At 35.7% G+C, this 19,059-nt stretch overlaps 1 protein-coding gene across 1 annotated transcript in view; it reads right to left on the bottom strand.

The window, feature by feature from the left end:
- Positions 1 to 328: 328 nt before the first annotated feature.
- LOC128588339 (bifunctional heparan sulfate N-deacetylase/N-sulfotransferase 4) overlaps positions 329 to 19,059 on the bottom strand; it is a 295,881-nt gene continuing 277,150 nt past the window's right edge. The window contains exons 9-14 of the mRNA XM_053595091.1: positions 13,997 to 14,120; positions 11,740 to 11,914; positions 7,776 to 7,946; positions 6,331 to 6,440; positions 2,586 to 2,688; positions 329 to 497 (exon numbers count right to left, since the gene is read on the bottom strand). Of these exons, the coding sequence (XP_053451066.1) occupies positions 378 to 497; positions 2,586 to 2,688; positions 6,331 to 6,440; positions 7,776 to 7,946; positions 11,740 to 11,914; positions 13,997 to 14,120 (803 nt within the window). The 3' untranslated portion in view covers positions 329 to 377. The remainder of the gene's footprint in view (positions 498 to 2,585; positions 2,689 to 6,330; positions 6,441 to 7,775; positions 7,947 to 11,739; positions 11,915 to 13,996; positions 14,121 to 19,059) is intronic.

Here is a 19,059-nt window from a genome sequence, read left to right on the forward strand (position 1 = left end):
TCATACTTTCCTTAAAATTTTAATTGGTTACTTGTCGGTAATGTGGGTCACTAATCACACATAGAGTTTCTGAAACCTTATGGTTCACAGAGGGACTAGGTTGTGTTATACTCTCCACACTAGAAAGTAGATAATGCTGCAAAACCCCAATTATTTCCCAAAAGCTTACACAGAGGTTGATGCTAGTAATTGCCAATGCGTGCATATGTAACAGTTTTCATTTTATGAAAAAGATTGAAGGAAATTTATTCACTCAGTTCTCTGTTGACAACTACAAGTGCAATTAAAGGAATAAAAGTTGTGGGGGCTCCTTTTTTTTTTTTTGCCATTTAATAGTAAACGTAGATATCTCGAGAGCCTTGGTCTTGTTCCCAGTGCTATCTCACTTTTTGCAGCTCCTGTCTTAACCAGGACGGCAGAGGCTGCCCAAGTCTATGTAGCAGTTTGGACAGTTCCACGTTATGTTCTCGGTAGTAATTAGAGAGGAAAGTTCTGGACTGGAAAGCAAACAGAGAAAGAGTCATTGAAAGAAGCTATTAGTTCTATTAGTTCATCAAACAAGATTATGTCATTTACATTCCTTAAGGAATTCTATTACAACATAGGTGTCTGCAAAATCCTTTTTTGTACTTTCTCTCAAGTATCACTTATTTTTACATTTTAAAGAGATTTGGCAAAAATGTAGCTGCAAAAGAAAAATAGGTCCAGGTATATGCTGTATGCCTTATCGACCATTACAGCACATATTTAGTGCGGGATTTTTGAAGTCTACATAGAAAGAAAAATTGATGACAGGAGTCTGATACTGAGGACGAATAAGACGGAAACCTCACGAGGAATAAAATTTACAGAAGTGAAGTCCATAAAAATACATACGTACATTTCCTTTGAAATGGTCCATAGGATAAAAATTAAAAGTAAATATAAATAATCACAAATGATGAAATTCATGGTTATAAGAAAACTTATGACATTATCTAAACATTTTTTACATTTATTTAAGATCAAAATAAATTTTTAAAAATCATTAAGAGCTTTCTGCTTCCAAAATATGATCAGGTTTCTGAAGCTTGATCTTTTTTATACTTCTTATACTTTGTCAAGCTGGACAGATTGTCCCTTATTAGACAAATGCTTAAAAAATTACAAAATATACCAGTGGCTTGAGTCTAATGTTTATCTTTTGCTTTCACAGATCTTTGGAAAACAGAAAATGTATAATTAGGCTTTCTCTCTGGGTATCACTTATCTCATATTATACCCCAATTAACATAGTTCTCTTCCTTGGATAGAATCAGAGGTGAACTTATCCCTGTGTTTGTACAGGTAGCAGTGGCCCATACATTGTTTTCCAACTGGTCAGAATGCTCCCATTTCTCTTAAGCCTTCCCAAATATTTTAACACAAATGTCTCTTTCTCCATAAAACTCCCTTAGCAACTCTTGTGGATACTGTGGAAATGGATTTAAGACAACTCCATTTCATCTCCAACCATTCACCAGGTATTTTGTTATGTTTCTTCCCTTAGACCAGATTGTAAACACTTCAAATTTGAGATAAGATGTTTACAGTAGTAGTGGAACATTACATTGATTTCTTGGCAGTGATTTCTGAAACCCTTTTGAAATCCTTGAGTTCAAAGGTGTAGTCTAAGGACCTTCTAGTACTTCTATTACCATAGTAACACGCCAATCACTTGCATCCTCCTTTTGCCCATCCTGCCGTGAAACAGATGCTTATGATACCTGGTTGAGCTGGCAGCTGGCTGGTTTCCCAGCTTAGTCTACCACACAAGGCATTTCTCCTCACATCCTCACTTCTCCTGAGATATTTTCCTGCCTTTGTGTCGTTTGTCATTGCTTCACACATCCTATTATAAATCAGTGACCATAACTAATTTGTTCGTCCTGTAATGCACCTGGCTTCATAACTATTTTATCCGGGTATCCTCTCCATGGCTTAGCTCAGTACCATGCATGGATGGTGTAGGCATTCGAAATATGTTTTAAATATATAATAATGTATTTTATATTTTATCCAAAATCACTTGTTTAGTAAACAAGAATTTCACTTGTTTATCTAACAAGGGAAAGTGTTCATCCCTGATTTTATCAAAGAGGCAATTCTATGTGAATTGGGTTATAGTATGAGATAAGTGATACCCAGAGAAAATGTCCAATTATAAATTTTGCTTTCCTAAAATACATGTAAATAAATGATAAACATAAGATTAAAACCATTGATATACTTTATAGTTTTTAAAATATTTATCTAATTAGGGCAAATCTCTCCAGCTTAACTAGAGTATAGAAAAGTATATAAAAGTAAAGTTATGTAAGTGCTTTAATTATTTGGAAAAAAGCCACTTTTCATTAAGTATTTGAATGGACATAATTTATAGGGATATAAACAAATTTACAAAGATCTATATATTAATCCTTTATCCTCTCTCATCTTCTAAATGTATAAAACTATTAATTGCAGAGAAAGAGCAGAAAAATGAAACACATTTATTATTACTAATTCTGAAATAGGTGTATGCATAAATTTTGGCCAAAGTAATTCAAAAATTAAGACAGTATTACCTCTGGATCCATGGGTGGGTATTTTCGGCCTTTGCTTTTTCCAAGGCATTTGGTCTTTCCTCCTTCCAGTAGTTGACACCAAAAACCCTTCTGGGGATCAAAGCTACAACAGATAAAACATTTAATGAATGTGCATTATATATAGCATTTTCGGTGAGAGAAACTGGATAAAGAAAACATACTTTTATATGCCAATTGATATGATTTAATTGAATTCTTATCTACAGATGTTTATTCATTTAATTTGAAACAACTAATTGAGATGAAGTGAACTATATACTATGTATTTTAAATAATTCTGTTGTAATGAAAAAATGTGTATAGATCTTTAGTCCAATTTTACGTTGAAATTACTGAGTTTCATGTTTTACCTCTGAGTCCAGAAAAGGTCAAGGACTACTCATCAAAAGTATAGTCCACATATAAAAAAACCTAAGGATATTTTATTTACTTATGCATGTGATTTATATATTAACAGTTTTTTAAAAAATCATTTGATGGTACATTAAAGGGCTAAATGTATACTTCCCTGAATATAAGTATGAATTAAACCTTGCAATTTAGAAAAACACTGTATATTTTTACAGCATTTAAATGTTTACATTTTTCAAAATGGAAATTACAAATGTAAAGGTAATGTGGAAGTGTAGACAATTCCTTATTTCTTGGGTTCAAGGCAGATAATCCCATAGGATAATCCAAGTTGCTATAATCTTAAAGAAAATTCTTATGTTGTTTTGTTGCCCTAGCCGCACTGAGTTACAAAAGAAAGGATGTGTGTCCTAATTATTTTGGTTAAAGCCAAATATATAAGAATTTTTGTTTAGGACTAACAAGATAGAGAAAAATGAAGGAATGAACCAAATAAGAAGGGAAATTTTAAATTTATCGCTATGGGACTTGCTACATGCATAAAACATCGGAAAGGTTTGCATTTTTGTTGCTCAGCAGATGTTTTAGAAGGATGAAGCATAATTGACTGGGATGTAAAGTTAATTAGTTGCAGAATACTTTGTTGCCCTGGGCCTATTCCTATAACACCAGTGCACCTGCAATTTGCCTCTGCACATATATATGTGAATTCATTTAAGGGAAGAGAAAAGTTTTCTTGCCAGTTTCCTGCCCAATCTATTATTAGAGACCTGCTCCTTGCAATCCAAGTTGTCCTAGTACATGTTATCAATTAAAATGAAATGTATCAGTAGTAAATGGATAAAAGGAAGAAAGAGCCATTTCCAGCTGGACTTTTCAATCTGTTCCTTGCTTATCACAGCCCTTTCTGTAGTTTTCATTAATTTCCCAAGAGGAGAAACAATTCAGTATGCTGTATAAAATGAGGTGGGGAAGTCGACTTAATGGTGCCCCAAAACATCATTTTCTGCCTCGGGATGAGAATATTTAACAGCGTCAAGGTAAAATAGAGCCCTGATAAGGAAGCAGACATATCTGTCCACACGCTAAGAGCATCTCCTTTGCTCTCAGGTAGTGCAGAGGTCTCGGGATGGGCTGCGCGCTCTCCTCGCTCTCCACAGCAGCTGTTGTGAGATAGAGCTTAACGCAATTTGAGACAGGACAGTGATTTAGAATATTAAAAGTCATTATTTTTTAGATAGGGTTGCCATAACCTTGAATCCACATTATTTTGCTATCCTGGTTTAATTTATTATATTGGGAACTTTAGATACCTAAGTCTAACAGAGGACATTTATCCTAAGTTATATCCATTTATTACTTTATGATTTTTTTAGTATGCATGAAATTGTGATTTTTTTTTTAGTATGCATGAAATTGTGATATTAAGATGCAAAATATTGGGGCGGCGCCTGTGGCTCAGTCGGTAGGGCGCCGTCCCCATATACCGAGGGTGGCGGGTTCAGGCCCGGCCCCGGCCAAACTGCAACCAAAAAATAGCCGGGCGTGTGGCGGGCGCCTGTAGTCCCAGCTACTTGGGAGGCTGAGGCAAGAGAATCGCTTAAGCCCAGGAGTTGGAGGTTGCTGTGAGCTGTGTGAGGCCACAGCACTCTACCAAGGGCCATAAAGTGAGACTCTGTCTCTACAAAAAAAAAAAAAAAAAGATGCAAAATATTTCTCCATAGAACTGTTAGACAACTTCTAGGGCATGAGTTGATTGCCGTTTGAGATTTTTTTATTTTGTGAATGTCACTTCAGTTATTATTTTTTGGAATATGTGAGATATATTCAAAACCGCACATTTTGTACTTGTTTGTAATCTCTCCAGAAGTAGGACTTTTCAAGTTTATCGAATTATTAACAACTATTTATAGTTAATGGGATAGAAACATTACCTAAACTAATGCTGAGAGAGGGGAAGATAGGATGACATCAATAGCTATTAATAAGAAACTTATTATAGAAGCTTTGTCTACTATATTTCTAAGCATAGGTTAAAACTTCATTAGGGTTGTTTTAGTGGATGAGGAACAACCAAATCTTGTTACTGATTTTCATATCCCTCAATTACACTCATTGTCTATTTGTTAATTGTAATCTGCTATGAACTGGGAAATTATATAACCAGGTTGTTAGAATTTTGTCTAATATTCAATAGGCTGTATATCAGATCTCTCAAGGGACTCTTTTCTGAGTAAGGTACAGGCCCTTTTAATATATATTTTGTCTGCTTAGAGGTTTTGTTTCTTATTTTGTCTCTTTATGTTTTCCTTCATTTTTAATTATCCAAATATACGATTTCATTTTCTCAAGATGACTGCAAGAATATCTCCCATCCCACATTCTCTTCTGCAGAACAATACACATCACAAGGTGGAGACTTATTTCTCTCTCCTTAAATTTAGACAGGCTTTGTGACTACTGTAACCAACAGAGTGTATGTAGCACAGCAATGCTGTGTGGCTTGCAAGTTTGGGTCAGAGAAGGCTATGGTTCTCTTGGATCAAATGCTTCCTGGACTTATCCAGGAAAGTGAGGAAGTCAACCCACTCAGGAAGGAGCATCTTCATCTCACTGATCTCTGTGTTTGAGCCGTCTTGGTACAGAAGCCGGAGATGCGCGTGAAGAAGCCTCCAGATGATCTCAGTCCCAGTCATCTGAGTCCTGCCCAGATAGTCAAGTCTTCCTAGAAGTGACTCAAGGTCTCCTGAGCAAAGACAAGCCATCTTGGCTATGTCTCGTCTAATTCCCAGCCCACAGATTTCATGAACATAACAAATAAACTATGTGTGCTAGCAGGCTTTGAGGTGGTTTATCATGCAACAATAGATAACAGGAACAAACACAAGAATATATTTCATTATGAATAATTTAATACATTCAGAATAAAACATGAATGTACACCTTTCCCAACTGTGCTCTACATATTGCTCATTTTCACAGAGGGAATGATGGGCACCAATATTTCCTTTCTGACCAGTAAATTACTTGTAAAAAGAGACTACATCTTTTACATCTTTGTAATATAAATTTCTAGGACATTCTCTGCACAAAGTAGGCATGTAAAATCTTTACTTAACTGAACGGATATTGGATAAAGCTCACAAAAAGGAGAATTTGTAATAATATAAGATATACTTTGCAAGATAAAAAAGTATTCCTGGTATTCGAAAGAGACACTACATGAATAATGAGGCTATTCATTCTACTGCTTTGAGTAGTATAATGATGTATAAATTAATAGCTAGTATTAATGACGTTGTATACACACCTACCAGTGATAATTTATGATGATAAATAATGGAAACAAATTCAAGCATGAGAATAGACTCACGTTAATGCTTCAGAGTAATTATAATGAGGTGTAACTCCCAGAAACTTCTGAACTTCATCCATCACAGTAGCTGGGTCAGATCTCAGCTGCTGTCCATCAATAATTAGCAACTGTAAAGTCAAAAATAGCAACTTTACAAAATACAAAACAGAATAGACTGAGCGGTATCGCTTGACCTGGTATGGCATTAATTAATTAAGTCATTGTGAAAAGGAAGAAAATATGAACTACTTAGAATACATTTAAACATTTACTATTCCTACTCCTTCCCAATAAACAATAAAGTTTGCCTTAGGCACAATTGCTTATGAGTTATCAGGTTATAGCCCTTAACTTACTTTATTGTAAATCAGAAATAAACATAGGCACTTCACTGATTTATTACTTCAGTAGAAACACAATTTTCCATTTGTAGTGTAGTCAAGTAATGCTCCAGCCTACCAAATTCCCATGAGCTAACTCTGAAGACAAGGGCTTAGATGGTGGTCATCCAGATGAAAATCACTCAGCTTCCTTACAAAGGAAGACCTGGGTAGTTTGTTCCTGCCTTTCTGTTTATTGGTTTCCTTTCCTAGAATATCAGAATTGCCTGAGGAATGTTGAAAGAAAGGTCTACGATGCCAAAGGCCACCTGCTGGGCTTCAATTATGCCCTGAGCGGGAATGCAGAATGTAAAGAATACGATAAAGGATGCTTTTTTCAAATTCTTATTTCTTGTTCTATCTCATGTTCTTGGGGGTGTTGTAATACTTCTAATTTTTTCAGTCTAATGCATGACCTCCTTGTTTCCTGATAAGGGTCCCACAAGACAGACAACATGCAGGTATTTGCATATGGTGGTCCACAAAGGAATTGCAGAACTGGTTGCTCTACTAGTAGTTGAGAATTGTTGCCTGTAAATCATGTGATGTCTCTAGTGTGAGGACTTACCGTTTTTTTGTTTTGTTTTTTTTTTTTTTTGTAGAGACAGAGTCTCACTTTATCGCCCTCGGTAGAGTGCCATGGCATCACACAGCTCACAGCAACCTCCAACTCCTGGGCTTAAGCGATTCTCTTGCCTCAGCCTCCCGAGCAGCTGGGACTACAGGCGCCCGCCACAACGCCAGGCTATTTTTTGGTTTGCAGTTCAGCCGGGGCCGGGTTTGAACCTGCCACCCTCGGTATATGGGGCCGGCGCCTTACCGACTGAGCCACAGGCACCGCCCCGGACTTACCGTTTTGAGACCAGCTACTGTTCTAAAGAAGATTCCAGAAATACATTTGAAAATCCTTTAACATTTTATAGTACTGATGAAATTAAAAATGTAAAAACGCACATTTCTTCATTACTTATCAATATCTCTGATTATAATTGTCATTTGTGGCGATGATAATTCACATTTCTGTTTGTCAGTGGAAGATAATTGTGACATAATAAACAGAAGACGTTAATTTCAGGACATTACCTGAGAAGTAGCAAAGTAAGTCAGCCATCTTTCTATGTGGACTGCATACCATCCAGGTACCAGGCATCGTCTCTGCAAAGTTTTTAAGTCAGGTGGGGCCCAATGTCCTGTTGTGATAACTTCATAGAAAGTAAACTTCAGGGCAGCTGGATCTTCATGTGATCGTTGATGCTTTAACAAGAAAGTCAGTTGTAAAGTTAGTTTTTATTTTATTATTTTATTTTATTGTTAGGGAATCAGTGAGGGTGCAGTGAATCCTGTAATACTGCTTGTGTTTCCTGGGTGAAGTCCTTCTATTAATAGTGTCCTGCCCCCAAGAGGTGTGTCACACTCCATGGCTCCAGACCACAGTCCCTCCTTCCCTCATTCCTCTCCCTAACCCCCCCAGGTTTTTTTTTTTTTTTAATATATGTGTGTGTGCAAGTATGAGTGTGTATGTTTGATGTGTCTGTATATATGGGTGGGTTGACTTCATTTCACAAAGTATTAAAAATTGATTACTTGATTTTAGAATGAGAAATATAATAAAAACTAAATTATAAGATGTCCCAAAACTCTCTATACCTAGGGTAAAAATTGGAAATTGTAGCCAAATGTACCTTCATTTTCAAAATATTCATTATAAAACTTTACAAGGAGGTGGCCAAAATGTAGAGAACATTTCGTAAATATTTTGTAAAATTGTGTAAATTTTTTCATCTATTGAAATAGGCATTGATCCTTTGTTTATTTTTAAGTATGTTAAAGTACAAGCCTTCAGTATATCGCAAGTGGTTTGCAGATAGACTTGTGGTTAACTTTACTTCTAAAATGTCTAAAATGTTTAAGTGCAAAGCAGAGACAGAGCGCGAGGATTTTCGTCATCGGTCTGATTAGAAGTGAAAAGATGTCAGAGACCAGACAAATCATGCCTGATGAAAAGAGATTTATCCAGATGGGAAAGAATAGGCTTACATATTACTTGGTTCTGTTTCCATAAAGCCACTCAGGAAGATTCTGACATTTCCCCAACACTCCTGCATGGCAGATGTTATGGATAAAAAAAAAAAACAGATGTCTATTCTTAATGTTTGTTTAGGTGTCATTTTTCAAGTTGATGTTACCCTAGATCCTTTCCTTTTGCTCTCGCTTGGGTTTTATCTAAACATGCTAATTCCCAAATACTGGTTCACTTCTACTTTTCAGTTCCAAATCCACAGAGCTCTTTATACCAAACCATCATTGGTTAAGCAGGAGAGAGCCCAGCTCAGTGAGAAATGAATTTAACAGTCAATACAACTTCACAGGCCTTCATTAAGCTTATTTCTAAAACAAAGAAAGAAGATAGATTCTGGTGATAAAAAGATATAAGTAAGACATAATCACTATCTTCAAAGAAATCAAGTCTAATGTGGGACACAAGGGATCCATAGATTGTAATAAAGTTGAGTATTTGACCAGAAGTTACTTGCTGTGACAGACAGACCGATAAGTGATTAATTCTGACTGAAAGACGAAGAGATCTTCTTTAATGGCTGAATCTTTTGAGCTAAAGAGAGTAAGAAAGATTTTGATAATAAGGAATAAAATACCAAACACATAGGGAAACTAACAGAAGGTTAATGTAAGTTCGAGTGAAGGTAGATGTTGTATGTGGGAATACAGGTTGTGAGAAATCTAAAAGAGAACTTGAAGAAAATTAAATAACCAGAAAAGGAAAGATGAGTAAAAAGTGGTGAATGGTTAAAGGAGTAATTTTTAAGTGGCAGAAGCTTTTGAAGCCCTCTCATGATAGTGTATTTTTTGACAATATATGCATTATTCTGAGTATATAGAAGTCCTATAATTCATTTAATTAACAAACGTGTAGAAATTATATAATTTGAATAAAGAATGATACATATAGTATCTATATACTTGATACAGTAATGGTAAAATTTCTATTTTAAGCAGTGATAATATGAAATTGTACTTAATGTGTTCTATACTGAGTTATACCAGTTTGGACACAACTTTTCTTTACATTCCTGCAACCAAGTAGATTTGCATCAAAATATGACCAGGAAGTCACAAAGACATATATTATATGGAGAAAAATAGCAGCACCGTTCTTCTATAAGGTCCATTATAAAAGTGTGGATAGAATTACACCTGCTGAGCTTGGGATTTATGGTATTTACTGAATAGACAGGACTAGCTAAGTCATAGGCCACATTATTTTGAAAAGTGGAGCAGTTTGGGGCCGTACTCTTAGCAATACAGCAATAAAAAGGTTTCTCAGAAAAAATAATTCCGTTCAAACCTGTGTGTACGTTCAATGAATTTATTTGAAGAAGTAGGCACAAAGAAACACCCACATCATAAAGATTCTCTTTTATTTAAATGATTTCATCTATGTGGAAGTAAATGCTTCGTTTAGATCTGTTCTAAGGAGTGAGTATGATTTCTGCCAGAAAAATGTGCATTTCCCCCAACTATTTGAATTCAAAACTTTTTTTTTTTTTTTAATTTTATTGTTGAGGATTCATTGAGAATACAGAGAACCAGGTTACATTGATTGCATTTGTTAGGTAAAGTCCCTCTTATAATTGTGTCCTGAAACATTCAATTAAGACTTCACATCTTAATGCTTTGGACACAATTAAAAAATTAACTTTATTATGATTAAACATATGAGTTCTTGTGATGTAAGACATTTTCTTGTATCTTGTGGCAAATACTGACGGATGGATTCTGATGGTAATTTGTGAATCTTGCTTCCTCCAAATTATGTTTCATATAGATTTCCAGCTACTTGCAATCGATTTGTAATGGTATTTTCTATCCATCAGTATTTGTTTTCCGTAGTGTGTATTTATTGAAGAAATTTCAAAAACTCAGAGATAAAAAGAACAAAAGATATAAAATTTGCTTTTTATGTTACTACACCATTTAAAAATCCCCCTTTCGTCTTCTGTACCTTGGCATTGATTTCTATATAGGCATTACACCGGGCGGCCATAAAGTTCATATGCAATTTGAAATTGCACACTATTTTAAATCGCACACAAAATTTATGGCCACCCTGTATATACATGTACTTAGTGTGCTATATATGCACTGTTATCGTCATAAATTCAAGATGACCAACTTCAATCAGGCCATCACTGCAGTAGGCAAATTTCCATATCTATGGTCAACTTTATCCCACCCCTTGTCAAAGATTTCACATGCTCTTTTTCTCTCTTCTCAGACTGCTACCTCTCTTTAACTATCACCTTCTTTTTCATAGCCAAATGAGTTTTCAGAAAATGTCTCAGACTCATTCTTCTACTGAAATGCTTGAGAATTTTTATCATCGCCCTCTAGCCAGCATGAAAATAAATCACATTTTTTTGTGATTTTAAAAAAGATGTTAAAAAAGAGTGTCGTTTAAAATTATATTTTGGAGACTCTTACATGAGTTGATCATTTTTCACATAAATTATTGAACAGTTGAATTGTGTGTGTGAGTGATGGTTCAGGTGTGTCTTTTGCTCAGTTTTCTACTATATTTATTACCCATTTGGAGGGATGTTTTATAAAATAAGGGAACTAAGCAATTTATCATGTACTTGTTGAAGATGCCATAGACGCTAACTTATAAATTACTAATTTTTGATAGACCAATATTTTACCAATATTGGTAAAATTTTATTTTTAATAAAATAAAATAATTAATAAAAATTTATTTTTGCCTAAACTAATGTTCATATGGTTTAGGCAATCTAGTATTTCTTTGATGTGTGATTTTTTTCCCTACCATTTTATGCTTGAAAGTCTTTGCCCAACTTAATATGAGTTCAATATTCAGCTTTAATTTCTCAAAATGGGGGGGGCATATATGTGGAGTACATGTTTTTATATTTTACTATGCAATATTTTGGGGCTCCGTTTTGATAATCTGTCATTGCCTATATTCAAGCTACCACCAAATGCTTTCAGCAGTAGGTTTTGCTGCTCTTACCTGGTACCAAGAGTATGCCCTGTCTGAGGGGTCAATGAGGATGGTGATGATCTTGGCTTTGGGAACCAAAGATGCAGCTCTCTTGGGAGCCTCTTCTGAATGGAAGTAATTAGCACTCTTTTCAAATAGAAAGTCACTTGTAATGTTGGATGGTGTAGGGAAAAAGTCCATATACCTGAAGGCAGAGAAAGACCATTGATTAATCTGAGATTTTTTTCCTTGCCGTACCCTGAACATGAAATAAGCTGAAAATTTTTATATTCGTGCGTGTATACCCATTTCTAGTTGATGGGTTATAAGATTCTACATAGAAGATATTCTATATACTTTGAATATGAAAACAGCCCAAACTGTTATTTTTTCTAATGACCCATTTTAGACAAAGGGTGAGATGAAATAAGTAGACTGATAAGGAACAAAAAGAAAATACTGTCCATTTGGGCTGATGTTGTGTACTATCAAAAGTGAAATCCAGAAATATTAGCTCTACAGCATCCTTCTTAGCTACTATTTTAAAATAGCAAGTTTGTGTTTACAAATTTGAAAGCAGAAATTCTTAAAGGTAGATTAAAGTTCACAAGGCAGAAAGATGTACCAGTTGGAATAGCTACAAATCACTAGATGTTTCAGGGCATAGCTGTTCTCCTTCTTCTTAACTTCTGCATAATTTGTAGACTCTGTAGTGGTGTGAACACATTATCGTCTATCTCAAATAATTAAGGGGCTATTTCCTGCCAGTTGCTCCTGTGGTGCCTCGGCGGGTTCACTTCTCCATATGCTGGCAGTACGCTCCTCTGTGTTTGGATTATGGAATCAGTATGTTCTGAGGTTAATTCAGTGCAAGGCTTTAATTATGTGTGTAACACTCCTTAAAGCTCATCACTTCTCTAACCCTCAAATGTTCTAGAAATAAATAATGAGAGCAGTTAAGAATTAATATAAGACAGCTATTTTCCTCTTTGACACTTTTTACTATGTTTCCCAAATGTGGGGTGGTGAAGAGTCTCATCCATATTCCTGCTTAACAGTTTGTGTCCCATCTGAGCTCACAGATCAGAGAAAATTGCTGTTCTGCTTTCAATAATTTGTATGCAATTCCAAATTGTATTTATCCTTTGTAAAGGAAGGGATAGTAATATTCTAGATGCAGAGTGGACACATCTCTGTGGCTAATGGTGATTCTGATCTGCTCACAGGTATTTCCCCTGCCCAACTGCAATCCTAGTTGCTTTTATTTTTATTTATTAATTTATTTTTTTGAGACAGAGTCTCACTATGTCCCCCTGGATAGAATGCTGTGACATCATAGCTCACAGCAACCTCAATCTCTTGGGTTCGAGTGATACACTTTCTTCAGCCTCCTGAGCAGCTGGGACTATGGGTGCTCACCACAACATCTGGCTACCCTAGCTGCTTCTAAATGAAGGAGCATTTCACTTAGGACATGTTCCTATGTGATGATGACACACAAAGTTACATGCTACAAATGTGTACATTGTGTAAATTTTCTCAGGTGAAATTTGCTTTATAGACCTGGGAACTAGAAATTAAATTTAGGACCACATTTTCTTGAAAAATTGTAGTAGAGCTAGAGAAAAATTCATCTGGATTGAAGATCATTATCATTTCCAGTATCACGTTTATTCTATTTTAGTTTACAGAAAATATTGTGATGTAAATTCTTTCCACAATTTATCAAGAGCTAATTAGTATTTATTTTATGCATCTGTGTTACAAGAATTGATATGGCTTTCGAAATGTTCTGTTATTATTTACATGACAAATATCAGACTATATTATATACTACAACATATATAGTTTTTTGTGGTTAATGAAGATACTTGTCACAGAGTATAAAATGAAACAACCTACTGATTTATTTGTTTCCTCAAGCATCATTGCAAAGACAAATAATGTGTTCAGTTAAAAAGTAAGATTTAGGAGTAGTAAAATAATAAAATAATACTTGGAAAGACTTTCAAATATCCTTATGAATAATTCTGATGAAATATATCTCATAATGTTCTTTATTCAATCATATTAATTTACCAGAAAAATATTATCATTATTGCAGTGTCCAAATCAAATTATAGGCAACACTGATTAAACATATCATCATTATAAATTAATTTCTAATTCACTGTTGTAGAATTGAGCATAACAAATTTATTCTGTAATTAGGCAGACGCCATGCATACATCTATAATGGCTCTGCAGTGATTGAGCATGTGTTGATAATGGGATTTATTTTTCTTACCAGTCAATTCCCTTGTGATAGTTGTTGCCATTAAAGAATTGAACTTCTTCAAATGTTTTGGGGCTGGGGAGATTGCTGATGATGGAAGGATGCATAAGAAGAAATAAATAAAGTGCAGTTGTCCCTATCACAAAAAAGACAAAAGGTTATATGGCAACAAAAGAAGAGTCAGAATATAATTTTAGCGTATTTTTGCTCAAAATGTAACATTCAAACAACCAACTCTTTCCAGTGTCAAAGTGATTTCCTTAAAATCACTTAGGCACATTCCAAATATAAACAATCTACGTTTCCTTTTATTAGCCTCCATGACTCTATTCACTTAAACACTGGATTTAATATTAGCACAAGGCCCAGGTAAGCAGACTGATGACGTAGCACTGCAGCAGACTGATGACGTAGCACTGCAGACATCATGCAGTTCCATTTCCCTCCTGAAGCAGGGGGAGTGGCTAAAGCCTGAAGGTCACGGGCACCTCCATCTCGTCCTCTATCATCAGGTGCAGTACCCGAACCTCGTGGATCTTCAATAGAATTCAAATCAATTAAATTAAACTATTCAACAGAAGTGTCAGTCTGTGTATGGTCCTGAAGTAGCTCTTGATTAGGAAAACACATTTGCTGCTGTCAATTCAAGTCCTTACGTAGAACTAGCTTAAGTGCACAGGCAATTGGGACAGACAGGTGTCATAACGAGAGAAGACCAGCATGCTTTTTCAATATATGATAAATTGAGTGATTTAAACCTGATAAGTCAGTAAGGGTTTCCAGGAAGATGTATATTCTAAGACTTCCCTTAGAAGCTTAAGTGTTACTCAGGTTGAAAGAAGAGGGCAGGATTGTAAAAGATGTCCATTTTAGAATCTTCCCTGGCAAAACAGAACAACCCCATCTAGTGACTGAGGCACCAGCTGAATAGTCCTGCTGACATAACCACTTGGGTACACATGTCAGGAGTCTCAGATGTAATCTCTGAACCTTATTTTTGTCAGAGCCAAATCAGAGACTGGAAGCTATAGCAGAAAAGACTCATGTAGAGCCTGGGTCATCATAGCTTTCAAAAATCAAGGCTTTTTTTTTTTTTTTTAAAGTCAGCCATTTTGTGTCATGGTGGACTGAGAAGGATTTGTTAGATGTCCCAGCCCTTGGAGAACTGGAGCTGAGTGACACAGATGGGCTGGCAGAATGATCACTATTGTAGCTGAGGGATCTGGAAGTAGAGAAGGGCAGCAGATAACTGGCATTTTATGCTCATGTACCTTAAGCCATCGGTCCCCAACTTTTTAGCATCAGGAACCGGTTTCATGGAAGACAATTTTTTCCATAGACTGGGGTGTGGCAGGGGAGGTTGTTTCAGGATTATTTAAGCACATGATATTTATTATGCATTGTATTTCTATTACCATTACATTGAAATACAAGGGGTCTGGCAGAAGTAATGCTCTTTTGTGCTTGGATGTGATATTGTTCCAGAATTAGATGAACAAATAACACCTCTTTTTGATGAACCGGTAATCTACACCAATTATTTTATTACAAAATCATAAGCATGTAATTCTGTAACATAACAATATCACACTCAAGCACAAAAGGGCATTACTTATGTCAGGCCCTAGGCAATGAAATAATCATACAACTCACCTCAGTGAAGAACCCCTGGGAGCCCTGAGCTTGTTTTTCTGCAACTAGACCGCCCTACCTGAGGGTGACGGGAGACAGTGTCACCTGAAGTGTGTTGCTTATGTCCTTGGCTCCACCTCAGGAATTTATCAGGCATTAAATTCCCATGAGGAGCACACAACCTAGATCCTATACATGCACAGTTTAGGGTAGGGTTTGCACTCCTATGAGAATCTAATGCCACTGCTGATCTGACAGGAGGCGATCACATCCGGTGGTGATGTGAGTGATGGAGACCAGTTGTAAATACAGATGAAGCTTTCCCAGCTTGCCCGCTGCTCACCTCCCACAGTGCAGCTAGGCTCCTGACAGGCCACTGACTGTTATTGGTGCGTAGTCCAGGGGTGAGGACTGTAGCCTTAAGCTCATATGAAAAGACTACTGTGCTTCTACTATTATGAGATTGCCATCTGTCTGGATCCCCACAGCTTTACATGACTAGCAAGAGGTATGAATGGCTAAAAGAAAAACTATAGATCTAAGAGGATCGACTACTTTGAATGGAAGACACGTTCAAACATCTGGAATGGGTGACTCCCAGTGAAATAAAATAGAAAATAAAATTAAATATCTTTATGGAGACTTAATTACTAATTTCAAAAAGGCTTTGAAAAAAATAACAAATATAAAATCAAGTCATGCAACTTAATTTAAAGAAGCAAAAAGGATATCAAACTGGTTAACAACTAAATTAGAGGTCTGAAGGGTAGACCGAAGAAATGTCTCGAGCACATTGAAAAATACATGTCATAGTAATGAGGGATGAGTCTGATCATGAAGAACCTATCTGATTTGATTCCAAAAATAATAGGGGTTCCAACAGAAGAAAATGTGAGAAGAGAAGCAAAGATTTTCCAGAGATAAGAAATAAATTAGTGATAAAGTGGTAGCTAGAAGAAAACATGGAATCCAGAAGGGTTCTTTTAAAAAATATTTTTTAAGATAAGACTTACAGAAATACGTTTAAATCATGACAAGAGTAAAGAACGTATGTGTAAGAGAGAGAGAAAAGAGAGAGGGAGAGATTTTTGAGACATCTGAGAGAACTGAGACAGTTGATACTTTAATACCCCTGAGGTGTTCAATGGGAATGGATCCAGAGCACAGATAAAGGACTATGGTTGAATTATTACTGAATATCCAAAAATAGATAATTTACAGCTTTATTCAGTTGTATGCAGACATGTTTAATCTCACTGAGAGTTGCAAAATTGTACACTGACTCCCCTGGCCTATAGCTAGTCAAAACCTTTATATTCTGAACTCTATACCTTCATTCCCCCAGGAGCTGGAAGGACATTAGGAGGCATCTCACAGGTAGGAGAGGAAAAAGCTCTCTCAACTGGAAACAGGAGACAAGTGGGGTGATAGTCACATAATTAACCATCATATGTGGACCCACTGCACCAAAATGCATATATTTTAAAATCATCATCTATGTTTTTAACCTACTTTTGACATTCATTTTTATTTAGTTTCTTAGATATAAATATTTTACGAAAGAAGAGGAAAAGGCTTGATTATTGGTAAAACCTTAAGAGAAACCAATATGTTTTCCACATGATCAACTTCTCCTTAATTTTACTATATCACACAGTAAGCCAGATAAGTCATAATAAATTAATATTGACAATGGGAAGACTAATTTTCTGGAAGAGTTAAGGCCAATGAGTTATGCTCTTAGAATTATTGTACTAAATTTCACCCTGTTGGGAGTTGTCTTCTACAGTGGAATACCCAAATTTGACTCTGGATGATGAAGGATGCATGACTAAGGATCACAGGCCAGCAATTCAAACTCTGAAGATCTGAAGTCCAGAGCTACTGTGCTCTCTGTCCAAATCTCTTTTGTCCACCCTCATCACCTGACCCACTTTCAGCCAGGAATAGCTTCTAGGATTCAGCTCCTGGCTAACTGGAAGATTAAGTCCTTCCATTCTCACCTCATAACAAATGAGTAAATAGGAGTCTGAAGACAAGTTTTGTGCCTCATATTTGTTATAAAGGATGCATGTACCATCTTTACATTGTTGACAGGAACTTGACACATGAGGGCAGATCTTTTTTTTTTTTTTTTTTTTTTGTGGTTTTGGGCCGGGGCTGGGTTTGAACCCACCACCTCCGGCATATGGGACCAGCACTCTATTCCTTGAGCCACAGGCACCGCCCTGAGGGCAGATCTTTAGCATTTATCTGTTACCCCCCTAGCCAATTTGCAGTCTATGACCGCAGTGAGTTTTGCCAATTGAAGCAATAATAATAATAAAATAGAACTTCCTACTTCTAGGATTGGATTTTAAGAACTATTATAGCCATTTTAATATTAAAATAATATTTTATAGCCCAGAAAATATTACTGGCACATATTTTCTTTGTCTTAACTTCTTATTTGTTTGCTTGTCTAGGAAAAGTCAAAATCAGCTACAATCTTCATCATTCCCACACTGGCAGGTCAAATATTAAAATCTAAAGGTATAACTTATTGTCTTTATAAATGCAAACAACAAGGAGGAAAAATAGATTTATAGTTACTAACCTGTAATTTTCTACAGCTAAAAAGTAATAATATTCGATGACAAATGATAGAGGATATATCTTTAAATTAAATTTTTTTACCATAATTTTATAAGACATGGATGTTTTATTTCTTTAGTAGTCATTCCAGAGGTAGCACTGTTGTAAAGCAGTTGTTAGAAAATTAACGCACATTTTAAACACCGACAACAGAAAGTGATATATCTGCAAGTGCGCTCTTGTTTTTTCTCCTCTCTGCACATGTGTCAAGTTACTGTTGTAATACAATTTATATTCCTAGATGAAGAAAAGATTAAAGCAACCAGTATCTAATAGACTGGAAATTTTGCCCAAACCCTTAAAATGATCTACTTACTTGTATTACAAATACCTTCATCTGGGCCAGCCTTATTTATTGAGACTGTTTGTTTTGCGTTACGGTTTGTGCACTCACTGATGAAAATGCTTCTTGTAGTCAGAGTAGTGAATTCAAAACACAGCAACTCAATAAAAACTTTAATTAATCAAGGCATGAACAAAGTGTATAAAACTGTCACATGCTGAAGAAAGTATAAAATATTCTAATTGAAAGTGTCATCTCATTGGTAAAATACTTTCTGTCTGTTTTCCTGCATTCTTATAGAGTTGTCTTTCAGTGCATAAGAAAATACCAAGGAAAAAAGGCCAGATGAACCTCAAGTGATTCAGAAAATCATTGGCGCCTAATGATTAATTTAAAAAAAAAAATCAAACCACACATGTATAATAAAATATTTAGAAGTAATAATGGCCGGGGCTATGAACATTCCAGGCTGATGTACAGTGCAAAGCAGTTTGAATCTAGACAAAACCTATTTCTATAAACTAAT

This window comes from Nycticebus coucang, chromosome 1 (genome assembly GCF_027406575.1).
Source record: "Nycticebus coucang isolate mNycCou1 chromosome 1, mNycCou1.pri, whole genome shotgun sequence".
In the NCBI taxonomy this organism is placed as follows: Eukaryota; Metazoa; Chordata; class Mammalia; order Primates; family Lorisidae; genus Nycticebus; species Nycticebus coucang.